Source organism: Poecilia reticulata, chromosome 18 (genome assembly GCF_904066995.2).
Source record: "Poecilia reticulata chromosome 18, P_reticulata-male-v2, whole genome shotgun sequence".
NCBI classification, from domain to species: Eukaryota; Metazoa; Chordata; class Actinopteri; order Cyprinodontiformes; family Poeciliidae; genus Poecilia; species Poecilia reticulata.
The window spans coordinates 21,729,598-21,745,438 of NC_088847.1; the positions used below are offsets into that span (position 1 = coordinate 21,729,598).

The 15,841-nt window shown below is 39.3% G+C and overlaps 1 protein-coding gene across 2 annotated transcripts in view; it reads left to right on the forward strand.

The window, feature by feature from the left end:
* Positions 1–15,841, forward strand: part of fgf11a (fibroblast growth factor 11a) — an 81,379-nt gene that overhangs the window by 26,618 nt on the left and 38,920 nt on the right. For both annotated transcript variants that reach the window (XM_008435590.3, XM_081600068.1), the window contains one exon: positions 14,921–15,031. In XM_008435590.3, coding sequence (XP_008433812.1) covers positions 14,921–15,031 — 111 coding nt within the window. The remainder of the gene's footprint in view (positions 1–14,920; positions 15,032–15,841) is intronic.

Genomic DNA, 15,841 nt, shown 5'->3' on the forward strand with positions numbered 1-15,841 from the left:
GGAAATGTCCAGCTGTTTCTCAAAAGGTTCATCATAAGCTGCAGACTTCAATAAAGTCTAGAAACAAAACCAAAGAAAATACGCCACAAAATATTCACAGTCTGTTTTTAACATTAAAAATACTGGTAATACAGCAGGTCACATGGATATTTAAGCGATTTTCCTATTTTATTTTGAGCATGATCTGATTACATCATTTTGATTTACAATGATAATTTGTCTGTTATTTATTATCAACACAGTCAGTAGGATCTAGAATGTGTTATCTCAGTGTGACCCTTATTTTTAGCCCACTACCATACTGATTTATAAACTGAATATTATATGAAAAAAATGTATAAAAACAACATACCACTTTATAAACTGTGTTCTCTATTGAACAGGCACTTATCAAAACACCATGCTGCATCGTAAACATTGGTATAATGTTTGGATAAAGAAGGATAAATTGACAGCTTTGAAAGCAAACGTTCGGTTTGCTACACCAACAGAACAGCAGTTGAGTTTCTGTTCACATATTAACTTGACCTGCAGCTAGTTTACGGTTTCCCTCCCTTGAAGTTCTCCTTGGTGGTCGTTCGTCGTGGCGCCCCGCTGTTTGTTGTCAGCCATCAAAGAGCGATTTCAGCGCTGAAATCAGGAAATAATTAGGAGGGACTTTTCGTGACATATCGTCGACCCGGGAGGATAGAGGATGCGCCGTGCCTCCTTCGTTTTGGTACCGAGGGGCTGCCAATGAATTGAGGACAGACTCTCTGAATCAGTTTAATTAAAGAGTATCGATGCATGAGATTAGATGGGAAGCCGATGGTGTAAAGGATATGATTACACAGGATGAGGAGACAAACGGAGAGCGCAGCACATAGAGAGCGATCTGGGAGAAACCGCGCGGTTGTATCCGCCGGTGGGCGAAGCGCGGCGGTCCCAATGCGGCTCCTCAGACTGTAGATGCACCCCGGGTGTTTCCTGTCTCGATGTTTCCTCCTGAGTCAGGCGCTTTGTGCACGTGTGAGGAAAACCTCTCTGTCTGCTGCTGAGAGGATAATTAGGACGGTCTCAAAGACGCTGCTGCACAACTGCTGCAGGATATGTGTTCATATTCACGGTTTTGCTGAGTGCCTTTGTTCGGCGGGAACGCTGAGGAGAAGTTTTTACACCACAGGCGGCGACTCATAATGTCAGGGAATGACTGTGAATTTACTTTGGAGCCAACTAATGGTGTTTCAAGATTTAAAACTGGATTTTACAGACACTAACATCTGGGTCAGGTTCACCCACTGCAGATGCATCTCATAAATTTGTTTGCAGGACCACAGCTGCCCGTGAATCTCTTAAATCCGTTACCACCTATAAAACTCTTTCAACTTTTTCAGTAGTTCAAACTACTGAATGGTGCTCCTGGATTGGCTGGGTTGCATACAGCAGGCAGCAGCATATCAGGTAGCATTGCTAAGTATTTCAGCTTTCTGAGCTGTATTTTATATAAAAAATTATAGATTTGAAAGATTGTTAGACATTTGAAACCTAGATGTGTTTTTCTAGAAGATTTTTGACCTTTTGAAAAAAATTTTCAAGAGTTTTTTGGCATAAATTCGCTACTTTTTAAAATTACTTTTCTATCTACAATGGCCCTAATGAGCCATTACAATGAGGCCTGGTGAAATCGAACAAAGACGCAAAAAATCCCAATTTAAAAACTAAAATCCGAAACATTTCAGTGCAGCAAAAAGTGAAAACTGGAGAATTGTTAAAGGGGAAAATTATCTGTCTTTAAAAGTGTTTTATTTTTTATTTCCTTAAGCTTCATCTAGCCCATGACACACTTACAGTATTTCCCCCAGTGTATTATAAGCCTGGCGGGCCACCAGGCTTTCCTTGTGCCCCCCACCAGGCTGAGCATTGCTTATTTATTTAAGTCTTTTTAAAATGTTTGCATTTTTTAAGACATTATTGTTGGTATTCAGGTATTAATCTCCCAGTCTTTAAATAACACATAATTATAAAGTGATATTTTTAAATTTCCTGTTAACTTTAAACATTTTTTAACTCAAAAAGACGATGAGCCACTAGATGACTGCCTTGGCGCCCAAACACCAGGAACAGCAAGTTTTCTGGGGGAAACCTTGACTTATATAAATAATTCAAACACTACTTTGCATTTAAACCATTTAAATGCTTATTAAGTATCCACAGCTGTGTCTCCATGTGGACAGAACATTATTTCCTAATTTTAGCCTGTTTTTAGCTCCATATTGTTGTTCAGCTTTCAAACAGAGATAACAGAGTCTACATGACAGATGGCTGTGAAATATTAGTATTATAGCCTGAGGGACAACACAGAATTATGGCAACACAGCTTTTGATTGCCTCTTTTGGGATATAATGCTAACATAAAATGAATAAACAGAAATGGAGGAGAATTAAAGCATGAGGCAAATGATTCCAGTGCGTTGTTAGATGAGGTTTTCCCTCCTCTTCGCTCTGACGGAGGCGCAGGAGGAGCTGATCTGTGTTGTGCCTGGGGTTTCGCTGCCGAGGCTTCAGGAAAGAGGAAGATAAGAACGTAGGCAGAGAAGTGCTGACTCAGCAGGAGGAAGAGGAGAGCTGGGAAAGAAGACGAATGAGAACTTTAAAAATTGGAAACGACTAATTTGGTAGAAGGAAAACATTTTCTGAGCCGCTCACATTTGAGCTGTGAGGCAATAATGTTTGGCATTAATTGTCAAATAAAATGTCCCTGTGCCATCATGAAAGGTCTATAAAAGTGTGGAAAAGAGATAACTGGATGTTAAATAGTTGTTTAAATTAGCAGACTTTAGTTGTATTTCCATTTTCAAAAAAATTTCTATAATAAAATGGCTTCGTCAGTGGTAAAGATAAAATGGAGCCACTTAATGGGTTCATTCACACCAGCCATGTTTAGTCCGTTTTAACTGAACTCTGGTTCGTTTGTATAGAAAGTAAATCGAACTTTGGTCTGTATGCTGATCTAGGTCTCAGTCTGATTTACGTGAACTCTGGTGCAGTTCGAATCCATATGTGAATACCAAGTGGACCAGAGACCACTTCAAAAGCAGAAAGTGGATTACAGTGCACAGTATTTTGGGTAAACAGACTCAAAACAAATGTGCTAGTCAATGCCAGTGGGAGAAATGATGAATGATCTTCTAACAAAGACAAATGAGAAATCCTACGCCACTCCATTTTGTTTACATTTTGTGAAGGAGGAAGTTGCACTCAGTGTCGTCTTCTGAGGTTTTTATGCTGTTTCCTGCAGTGATTCTTGTTGCAGCGCCCCCACAGGCGAGGAGGGAAACAGGTTTTTCAATTAGTTTGGATCGCTTGACACAGTGAAGTGTGAAAGAGAAACACACCACCTGAAAATGTAACAAATGTTGCAATTTTCATCACCAGTCGAACCGAGTCTATCTGGTGTGAAAACACAACTCTGGGGAAATGTAAATTAGCATTTTAACTTGCAGATTTTAAACTGGGGTTGTTTTGAAAGGCAAAACACAACATAGTTTTTGTCAAAAGTGCCAAACACCACAAACTGTGCTGCAAATTTATATTTTAGTCACTTGTCAGGTTTAGTTTCCTCCCTTTTACTTTGGTTTGACAGCCACTGCCAAGTTATTGACTTTCTGCTGCATGACTGAAAGAGAAACAGGCGTCTTTTACCACTGGTTTCACTTTGAATCAAGCTGTGTTCTTTGTACGTTTCGATTGATTTCAGTACTTTGTCCCACAAAATCAAATTACATACAACAAACAAATCCAAACTAGCACTTTCTCAGAGAGAATAGTTCAGTGCTTATGCTGTGTTATCTGAAATAGCCAGATTAACCTTAACGTCAAGGTTTCACAGTGTGTCTGACAATTATCCAGAGGACAGTAATACCTTTGTGATAACAGTCTTAAAGCAAATCTGCTTGCTCTTTATTTCCACTTCATTTGGATAAGGTCCAGCTGAAGAACTTCTGGTTTGTTTAAATTCACCCTTCCCCGCGGCCCATTACCCATCTGCTCTGACACACTTTCACCGTCTCCACTTGAGAGCGAATAGCCCACCTGTGACTGTGTGCATTTGTTGGAGGATAGCAATTGGCCATTAACTAACTCACAGAGGGAGGGTGTGTCTAATGCCGCTGGCCCAGGGCAGAGGATGTGAACAGTCAATGTGTGACCAGCCAACAGCTGGAGAAAGGCTGACCTCAGTTCGGAGAATCAGACAAACTCCCATACGGAGGCTAACAGTTTGAATCCATGTGTAAATGGATACTCTGTCTAGCTATTAGTTGGGCCCTGACTAGCTGTTTGCTGACCTGTGACTTGGTTTTAGCTGGACTTTTAACTGACTGTTAGCTTGGCTGTTAGCTTAACAATCTAATCACTTGATTACATTGTTATATGGACTCTGATTAGCTGTTGACTGGACTTTGACTATCTATTGATTGGATCCTAATTGGTCTTGCTTGCTAACTGTTAGCTAGACCCTCTGACTAGCTGTTAGCAGGACACGGACTCTGTGAAAGCCTGTTAGATGTACTGACTGATTAGCTGTAACTTGGATTCTGACTGTTTACTTTACCGTCATTATTTATAGCCGTTAGCTTCACTTTCTGTCTAGCTGTTAGCATGACACCAACTACCATTAGCTGGACACTGACTAGCTAATACCTAGACTCTTTAACTTGCTGTTTGTTACCGTTGCTAAATTTTAGTTTCCTTCCTCAGAGAAAACACCAAATCACTATTTGTACACATTTCTTTTAACTTACTTTTGCATTCTTATTGAAAGAAATGAAAACAAATGGCCAGTTTTTAACATTTGCTAATATTTTTTCTCTATTACTGTCACTTCCTGTGAGGAGAGAATCAATTCTCGTTGTCATTTAGTGACACATTCTAGTATATTAAGTAGAACTTCAACAAATGGCACTCACTCTGCAAATGTATATACGTTCGTTTGCAGTATATAACACCAGTCTATGATCATTGTGTCAATAATAAAAAACTCCCTATTATTATAGCAAGAACTCCCCTTGAGAAAGCTGTTTCAGACGTTTATCTTTAGCTATACATTTTGTGAATTTTGACCACTTTGCGACTTTCTTTCAAGTTTTTATGTTGAATATTTTCCTCCTCCAGTTGTGTGTGGCTGTGAATTACAGCATCATATGCTTGAAGTGTCATCCAGAGACCCTCTATAGACTGGAAACCGGCTTGTTTCTGGCTCTAATGGCTCTTGAGGGAATGTTTCTGTTTATCTCCGTATGGGTCAGCACTCACCAGGAGGGGCAGAATTATGGCATGATGCTAAAAAACTGCAAGATGTAAGGTGTTGTTTAGAGAGAGGGGAGGAAAGGGGCGATAAACTGTGAAGCTGGGGCTTTTGAAGGTATGAACGAGCGAGGCGACGGCGATGGTGATGAAGAGAGAAAAAGTGCGTGGGTGGAAAGTTTGGTTCTTGGCCATTGACTCTTTTTCAGCGTTGCAACACCAGGGCGGCTGGTGATTGATTCCTCCATTCTTCTCCCAGCCTTTTCTTTCCCGACGCACTCACCCTCTGCTCCTTTGTCTCTTGTTAATTCGCTGGCTCGATTTTCTTTCCTCCCTCTACAATATTTTTCGGATAGTTCATCTCGATCTCCCTCCTCCTCCACCATTGACGGGGTTTTCCCATCTACGTCCTCCGCTCCCTTTCCTCTGTTGTTACTCACTCCATCTCCTCTCTTTAATTCTTCAACACTTGCTCCTAACTTACCTGGTACTTACAAGTTTCAGTAAACAGAACATTTACAAGTTTTTACATTTTTTTGGGTGAGATTTTCATTGACGAGTCAAAATTTTTTTTTTTTAATTCAATGTTTTGCATGAATAATCCTTCAAAGATCAATTTTCTACAAAAGTCTGGCTTTGTTTTGTTAAAAATATTCCAAATTTAGTTTCTGTTTTTGCATTTCTTCACATAATCATTGTGTAAAAGAGCAGAATAATTGTGATAATTCTAACACAGCAGTTATGTTGAATTATTAGCACAGTTAATGTTTGATTATATAATGTTAGGTTTGGCGTTCATAGTGAAAACAGGAGCAAACGTGAAAAATAATGTAGTAGATGAATAGTTACCATGCTACTGCCATTTTGCTAATGCTAACATGCTTAAGCTAACAGCAAAAAAACAGAAAGGTTGTTTTGTTTTTAAAACAAGACAATAATCATGTGATACAAATACAAAACACAACATGTTAACGATACATGTAATAATAAGAAATATCCACAAATGTTTGCATAATTCAGCTAAACAGTAAAAAATAAGATTCTTCCTGTTTCCCTCCCTTTATAACGCCACCCAATGGTAGAACATAGAACTGCAACAAATTAATTTATATTACAATAGAGGATACTCTGAACTGAAGGTCAGTGGTCTGGTTTAGGCAGTAAAAAACTTGCCAAAACGCCTGATGTTAGTGTCTTCGTCCTTCTTCGCCGCTCTGTCTCAGGTGATATTGGTTCCTGGCGGTGAGCCGCGCGCGGCGGGCAGGGTCCGGCTGTCGATCGTTACTGTAATTAACTTCAGTAAAAAAGGTCCTGGGATGCGGAAAACCTCCTCCTAGTGTGGCTCACGCAGCGCGCCGCCTCCTTCCTCTGCAGCAGCAACACAACTTTAAAATAAATACAGCATCTCTATTTATAAAAGAGAAATAAGTCAGGAAGTTAAAGCATCAGCTTTGATTGGTGCCTCAGGCGTTTTAATTCTCTGATTAACTCCTGTCGAAGAATTAGTACAAATCAAAAATACTTTATTCATCCCAGAGGGAAATTAGGTTTTGTTGTAACTCAGATTACAGTTTTCTTCAAACACGGTTACCAGTTTGTTTGCAAATGTTAGAATATTTTCTTCTTGGTTACTAACAATTAGTCACATACATTCTCCAATATTTGATTGTGTCTTACTAACTTTATTTACTTGTGAAGTGTTTTAACTTTAATCTTCTTTCCTTGAAGTATTTATGGTTGGCGGCTGCTTTCTTCACCAAAAGTTTTACAGTAAAATGACCTTGTCTGTCTGTCAGCTGAGCATTTTACAGTGAAATCAACTAAATAAAAATGACATTAGGCATCCAACTTTCTGTTTTTGTTAGCAAGCTTTACCATTGTCAACAGTTTTTACCTATAAATGCTGCTTAACTTGCATGATTTAGGGTCTTTATTCTGTAATTTCCGTCTCCATTTCAACCCCAAGTGAATCATCTTCCTCCCAGAGTTGCTGCCTGTACTGTTTTTCTGATTAATGCCTCACGTCTTCCACCCTTTCTGTCCATTTTTCAGTCACGTCCTTTATCCTCTGTCCTTATCTTGCTCTCCACATTCTCTCACTCACTAATTTTGGGAGACAGCTGCTATTGTTTCCTTCCCTTTGTTTCTGACTCCATCAGTGGGTCATTTATCAATGTTTTAAATCATTAAGCTTCAGGAAAACACCAGAATAAAGTTTCTTTCTAATCAATCCACAACATCTCAAACCGCATGCCGGTGATTTATGACGAAGCTGTGGATTCAACTTTCCTGCTGTTTTTGTTTCCTCCGTTGTGCTGCTGGCATGTTTGAAGGTGAGAAGTATTTACATTTAGTTTGGTTACCTTTAAGCATGTGAAGTCATTTTTTTCCAGTGTAAATTTTATGCCACTCTTAGCATGAGACGATTGCTTAAAAATGTTCTCCATCCCATGTTTCTTCAGACACTTTGTGAAAAAGTTGCTCTACAGTTTTTCCTCACTGTTCACCGTTAGCTTTTGAGTAGCTATTAGCTTGAATTTTGGTTACTGTTAGCATGCCTCTTAGAAGCTGTGAACCAATCAATGTGTCGCTTGATTTTGAGCCTTTATTTGCTTTATAATATCTATTACCACAGATATTCCTTCCCCATTGAGCCATATAACTTCCCCACAAACCTTTAGCTTGACTTTAACTAGCAAGTTAGCGTAGCTTTGTTTTTAACACATTGCCCTCTCCCTTTTAACCAAAGTACAGAGGTTTTAACTTCTGCCAAACATGTATAATAACTGATTAATGTACTGTTATTTATCGGTATTGATTTTGCTGAAAGCTGATGGTTGACCGTAGTCAGAAAAAGAAAACAATCGGCTAAAAACCAGGGAGAGACGGTTTGTTTTGGGGGCGTCCCGCCTCTTTTTGCCTCTGCGTCCTATGAGGGATGAGGCGGATGGTGATTTTTATGTGATTGATGGTCCTTGTAAATATGGTCATTACCATATAGGCTCAACCTGCCTTCATTGCCATTATTCACTGTCAGCAGGGGATACTGAGAGCCCATGGCTTTATGCAATTTACTACTCCACTTAATGTGAAAAGTGAAATATGACATATTTTATGCAATTTTTGCGTTACATCAGATGGTTTTTTTATTTTTATTTTGGTTAATTGTTTTGGTTAATAAATCCCCTACTTTAACTAATTTCCAGTTCTGGAGATGATAAATCTCGTGTTTTCTTCTGAGCCAGAATAAATGAAAGATGAAAAACTAGTTGTAAAATCCATATGTCCATGGATTAATGGCTTCAGGCTCTTAGGCAAGTGGTGAGAAAGACAATATTACAGTCAGTGGAGAGTAACAAGCTTATTAACTGTAGAGAGAGAACATTTTCTCAGACTGGTGTGCAGAGCCATTGCATGTTAAGTAGCAGAAACCAAGCAGGAACGTCCCCACAAAGCTGCGTTTAAAAATAAAAAAATCCTCTTGGCCGACATTTTTTTCGCCTTTCTGATGACAGTCTGACTTAGACAGTGATTTTTATGAGCAATATAAACAGAAAGTTGCAATAGGAAGGTAAATATAGAGTGTTTCTGTTTGTGTGCTGCAGCACAGGCAGAGCAGAAATATTACTCCCTTACTGCATGAGCAGCGTGCAGCTGTAAATTAGTGCTGCTCAGCCTGGAGGAGTAATTACTTGAAGAAGTCAACTATGCTTTGTTTCCCTCTGTCGCAGCGCACAAAGAACAATCTGTCAGCGCGCAGACTTGACTTACAGTGGTTGTCTCAGGTGCAGTGTTAACTATTCAATTCAGCTTGGCAGCTTAGAGATTGGATAGAAAAACCTCGGCGGTGGTGTTGGCGCCTCATGTTGATCTTGTTCGGGTTGTTGACAGAGTTTGTTTTGGTCAAACTTTAAACATTGTTCACGCCGCTGCGAGCGGAGTTATGCTTTATAGCGCCCTAAATGAACCCAATACATCCAATAACTGCTGTTTATCCAGCCGTCAGCTGTTTGAAAAGCTCGGTTATTTGTGTGTTTTGGGGAAAGCGAACAATACAGAGAGCTGGCTACAGAGTGAGCAAGGTGTTTTTCTTCCACTCTGGGGTTGATGCTCCCATTTCACATCAAAACGTGTTCATCTCCGGGATTAGTTTTTCATAGTGAAGTCAAGTTTATTTGTGTGGCACAGGATAATGCTTAAATTATGGGTTTACCGCAAATTTTCCACCAAAATGGTAAGAAAACATTGTATTTATGTGATGCTAACGCCCACCTGCAGGTGGCAGTATTTCTTATTTCTGCTACATTGCTTCCCCAGCTTTACAAGATGTCAAGTAATAATCAAATAAAAAGTCACATACACCATCATGCATATCTGCAAATATTACGAAATATCTTGCATTTCTAAATTAGCTCCATAAATCAGTGATTTTCATTGCAAGAAAAAAACAACAACAGAAGAATCGCTAACTCCTGGAGGGACTAATCAGTTTAAAAACACGTACAATATTACTTCATTTTAAGACACAGGTGCAGACACAGCTATTTATTATTATTTTAATCACAACCAGCAAATTAAATTACTTCGCCAGGTGGCAGACATTAATGAAAACGGTCGGATTTAGGAAAAGATAATACAATAAATGCTTTGATTTTGTAGCCTATAATATTTAGTTAATATGCTAACTAATTGTTGTCCGTTTTGGGTGACATTTCTTTGAAGTTATTTTACGTTTAAATGTGACTATAATTACAAACTACTTAATCAGGGTTTAACCGAAATGCAAAACAATTGCATTTATTTTGTTAGAATTTTTTTGTGTGTATGTGTGCGTGTGTGCGTGTGTGCGTGTGTGTGTGTGTGTGTGTGTGTGTGTGTGTGTGTGTGTGTGTGTGTGCGTGCTTTTTTTTGCCTTTTTTAGGACATGAATACCTGGGAATATTTTCAAATTTCTTCCAAAGTTGTGACATTTTTATCACAAAAGCCTTGTTGAGCACTGGGTGAACTCCCTAGCGTCACCAGGCTCAGACAGTTTTCTGGGGGAAACCTTGATGCTGTTCATGATGCCCTTTAATTATTTCAGCAGATGAACGTGAAACTTTCAGACATCTGAAGCTGTAACCAAATATAACCCTGACTTAGTGAGGGCCCCAACTCTCTTCCTGGTATCTTGTCTTATTTTCGTCCAATATGTGCAACTTTATGTTTGATGGAATTGCAGCCGGTGAGGAAAAATGTTGGTTTCACCCGAGTGTAACTGTGAATGTTGGGAACAGCTTCTGTAAGAACCTCCGCCCAACCCGCCTTATGAACTACTGTGACCATAATTCATCAGTGCTGATGCACATCTGGGCTCCCCGGGGACGCCCACGCCGACAGACAGAACGGGAAGCGCTTCAGAAAACGACCCGATAAACAGATGGGCGAATACCAATCCGTCGGCTTCAAGCGGTCCGACCGGGGCGGAAAGAGAAGAATTAGCACACCTGCTGAGGTGAACCAAAAACCTGTTTAAAAGACTTTTTAAATGCTTACCTTCAGCTTCATCTGCGGCTCGGTCTGCCTGCCCCGTCCGCCTCCCTCTGAGTGACAGTCTGTCATTCAGCTGCTAAGTGCTGCCGCTTCAGAAACAGCAGCAGTAAGGGGTTTCCCTGCAGATTAGCTCTGCAGTTTTAGGGATGAGGAGGGTCAAAAATACAGAGGAGGAAGAGGCCGAGAGGAGGTTGATAGAAGTTACACTATGCAGAAACTGGGGTTTAATTCAAGGAGGGATTGACGGATGACAATTCTATTAAAATGTATGTAAAATGCAAAACCTGACAATGTTCTATCGCTAGATAACAGCCTGAAAATTAGAAAATAATTCAGATGTATAAACCAGCCGTATGCTCTCATGCAAAAGTTTCTGCATTCATATTTCACTCGAGCTTTAAATGTTTTCTTAAAGAAACTCGTGACAGGATCGTGGTAACAAAATGTCTCAATATTTTATTTTAAATCCTATTTTCCTGCTTTTTTGGTTTAAATATAAGTATTATTTACTTAAGATGTATAAAAATGTAAAAGAAATATTGATCAAGACTTTTAATCCAGCCTACAAATCAAAGACTAAATAGTTATTTTGAAAATAGTTTGTTTTATTTCATGTTCCTGAAAATACATGTAGCTAAATTGGAGCCATAAAGTTAAAAAGAAAATATGAAACTTAAAATACAATTTAATCTAAAAGAAAGTGAAATGGGGACTGCACAGTGGCGCAGTTGGTAGAGCCGTTGCCTTGCAGCAAAAAGGTTCTGGGTTCGATTCCCGGCCCCGGTCTTTCTGCATGGAGTTTGCATGTTCTCCCTGTGTATGGTGGGTTTTCTCCAGGTACTCCGGTTTCCTCCCACAGTCCAAAAAAACTTGACTGTCAGGTTAATTGGCCTCTCCAAATTGCCCCTAGGTGTGAGTGTGTGTGTCTCTGTGTTGCCCTGCGACAGACTGGTGACCTGTCCAGGGTGACCCCGCCTCTCACCCGGAACGTTAGCTGGAGATGGGCACCAGCACCCCTCCTGACCCCACTGAGGGACAAGGGTGGAAGAAAATGGATGGAGAAAGTGAAATGTGAAAAAAAAAATAATTTTCAGATTCAGAGATTTTTTTCAGTTTCAAACAATTATTTTCAGTTTTGTCTTAAAAGGTTTTTCAGTTTTTAAATAATTCTTTAGTTTCAAATCTTACATTTTCGTTTCAAATGTTTATCTTCAGTTACATTTTTTTGTTCCATTTTTTTAGTTAAAATTTTTTCAGTTTCAATATTTTTCCAAAACATTTTTCCGTTTTAAAATAATTCTCTAGTTCCAAATTTTAAATTCAGTTTCAGATATTTATTTTCAGGTTTTTTTTTGTTTTTTTTTTCAGTTTCAAACTTTCTTTCGGCTTCATAACATTTTGTCAGTTTCAGATCTATTTTTTTTGGTATATTTTTTTTTCTTTGAACAAACTTTCTGATTTGTAGTAAATGTTGCTGCGGCCCTGAGCCTGCCGTGTTCAGCTCGGGTCTGATCATGTTTGCGCTCGTCTCTGTTGCTGCACACGTTGGTAATAAACAGAGAGGTAAGAATAAGACGATCTGCTGCCCAGTTGTCATTTGACATTATGAGGCTTCAGGGTTCAGAGAGACGTTAATGGTTGAGATTCTTAATGTGGGAAATTAATCCCCGTTTCTTTATTAAGCTCTCAGCTGAACTGCCGTTCAAATAGAGAACACGTCGCTCTCCAGCACTCCTCTCACGTGTTCATTCAGTTCCTACACCTTTTACTTTTACTTGAGTAACTTTACTATGAAGTATTTCTACTCTGACTTGACTGAAGTTTCTAGATATTCAGCCCAGTGTGAGTAACTTCACTGAATGAGAACTTCACCAGACGCAAACCTGGAGATGTTTTTAAAGTTTCATACATTTTATATTGAAACTGATTTGGAAAAATGTTTGTTTTGTCTTATTTGTCTGTTTTGTCCGGACGAGGAGAAGCAGCATTCAGCTTCTATGCACCACAGATCTGGAACAAACTTCAAGAAAACTGTAAAACAGCTGAAACACTGGGTGCCTTTAAATCTCAACTTAAAACCCACCTGTTAGAGTTGCTTATGGCTAAATTAGGGTTAGAGTGCGGGTTTTGATGTCTTCCATGTTTTTATGTCTTTAATGTTTTTAATTTCTTTTTATTTCTTGTCTCACTGTCTGTGTTTATTGATGAATAGTTTTGTCAGTAAAATGCGTTTCAGACGTTGGATCTGCAGGCTGCTTGTGTTGCTGCTGATGTCGCGCTCGCTGTGTGCAGGAAGTATTTCCTCTGTTTGAACTGCAGCTGCAGAGACTCGCTAAAGGTCAGCGCTGCTGCGTGTTTGCTGCTCAGATCCTCCGTGGCCAGCAGATGCACATGGCTCGCTGTGTGGCACGCGGCTTAATTTGGGATTAACACGTAACAGATTACAACACTGACCTTCTGTGTCTAGTCAGCCGGCAATGGATGTATGGATGGATGATGGATGGATGGATGGATGGATGATGGCTCTCATCTTGGATAAGGATCAATGCAGTCAGGTTTAGTATGGAAGTGGGGATTAAACAGAGGAAATCTTCAGTAAATCCATAACATGATGGTTATGAATGTAAAATAAAGTCAACCTGAATTTCACCAGTTCCTGTTGGAAACATCGGTTGATTTTAGCGATCATCAAGATGTTTTTGGCCAATCTGATCGTTTCAAGTGTATTTTATAAACACATAACATTATATAGGGCTGCACAGTGGCGCAGTTGATAGAGCTGTTGCCTTGCAGCAAAAAGGTTCTGGGTTCGATTCCCGGCCCCGGTCTTTCTGCATGGAGTTTGCATGTTCTCCCTGTGCATGGTGGGTTTTCTCCAGGTACTCCGGTTTCCTCCCACAGTCCAAAAACATGACTGTTATGTTAATAGGCCTCTCTAAATTGCCCCTAGGTGTGTGTGTGTGTGTGTGTGTGTGTGTGTGTGTGTGTGTGTGTGTGTGTGTGCATATGGTTGTTTGTCCTGTGCGTCTCTGTGTTGCCCTGCGACAGACTGGCGACCTGTCCAGGGTGACCCCGCCTCTCGCCCGGTACGCCAGCTGGAGATAGGCACCAGCAACCCTCCTGACCCCACTGAGGGACAAGGGTGTAAGAAAATGGATGGATGGATGGATGGAAAACATTACATATTAATAAACATTTACATGCAAACACATCAGATTTTAGCCGAATGGCTAATCTCCATCTTTAATCCCATTTAATAATAATAATACAAAAAAACATTCCAAAACACAGAGACTTTGTTTGCTTGTACGACTTGAAAAGTTCAAATGAGCAGATTTATCTTTCTTTAGTCTTCATGCACAAAAATATCCTTCCTGTCAACTGAGGGCAAACTGTCAGCTGCCCCACACTCCTCCATCCTCCTCCATATTTGATGAAATTCATTAAATGTTGATTGTGGACACACTTCACCACCCTGACGTTTCGTCTGATCCTCCATCTGGTCCTCCTCAGCACTTCTGAGCCTGAAGAAAAACTCATGCTAGTTCAAGCAAGCCATGTGCTAACTGCTAGCATTTCAGTTAGCAAGCAATAAACAAACTATAAACTGAATATTAACCTTTTACTGCAACCTTTTAATACAACTACATTTATCAAGCTTTTTGGGTAAAATATTCAACTTTCAAAACATGTTTGGCTAGCATAATTTATCTGCTGTTTTAAGCTAACGTTGAAGAAAACTACTTGCTGCACCTCATGCAGGCCAAAGCTAGTTTTAGTTTTAATTATGATAAATGAAGGTCTTGCTAAAAGTACGTCTCTTCCTTTAGTTTTCCATTTAGCAACACGTTTATTTTGTGCTTTCTCGTCCCAAATGTGTGGCTTGAAATAAACAGCTAAGCTAAAGAAGAAAGCTAAACACACATAAATCCCTTTCCGTCTAAACGTTTAACCGGGTAAATTGTAAGAATTGCTTCTTGTTTAGTCAGTGTCTAGGCTCTGAGGTGGCCATTTGCTCTGATAAATGCCACCTGACAAGTGTGTGTGAATATGTGTGTGTTCCTGGAGGCTAGCATGTGCTGTTAACACTGTGTTTGCTCTGCAGAGCCCCAGCTGAAGGGCATCGTCACACGGCTCTACTGCCGACACGGATTCTACCTCCAGATGCTGCCGGATGGCACCATGGAAGGCACAAAGGACGAAAGCAGCTCCTTTTGTGAGTCAGAACATTTTATTTTATTTTGTAATGATAGATTTCACATTTTACACTGCCTCAAAAGATATTAAACCTCATAACTTTTACTGTAAATTCAGTGTTTGTCTGCAAAATGTAAATTAATTAGAGCATCTTTGCTTGGTTGCTGCTCTTATAAGGTTAAAATCAATAGCTGTAATAACACTGATATGATGTGTTATTGAACCAAAAATGAGTTCAAACACTGCAAAACACAAAATCTTACCAAGTGTTTTTGCTCTTCTTTCTAAAGCAAATATCTCGGTACACTTGAAATAAAACAAAACAAACTTACAAGTAATGTTTCAGCAAGATATGGAGGTTTATTTTAAGACAATAATTCCTTAATATTGATTTAAAAGTTCTTGTTTTAAGTAAAAATTGAACTACCATGTAGTTTTTATTATATACTTATAATTGCAAATGTTAAATGGCTAAAGCTGAGATAAAAGATAAAGACAACAACTACTTTTTAAAATATATATATTTAAGAATTATTTACTATTTATTTCAGAGGTTTGTTGTTGAGTGTAATTCATAAGATTAATTATTTTTTTCAGCTTGATGTTGAAAGCTTTAAATGTAGTTTAGTTTGTGTGTGTTTTTGTAGTGTAACTAACTTCTCTCAAAGATCACAACTTCACCTGCTATGCTAAATAATCACCAGCATGTAAAAAACATTCATTAATGATACGAACTGGGATAAAACCTAAGCGTTTTTTCTGTTATTTTCACCTTCAGTTTCCATAGAAACACGTCACCGGCCCGCTGTGGGTCGGCTCCTCTGTGATT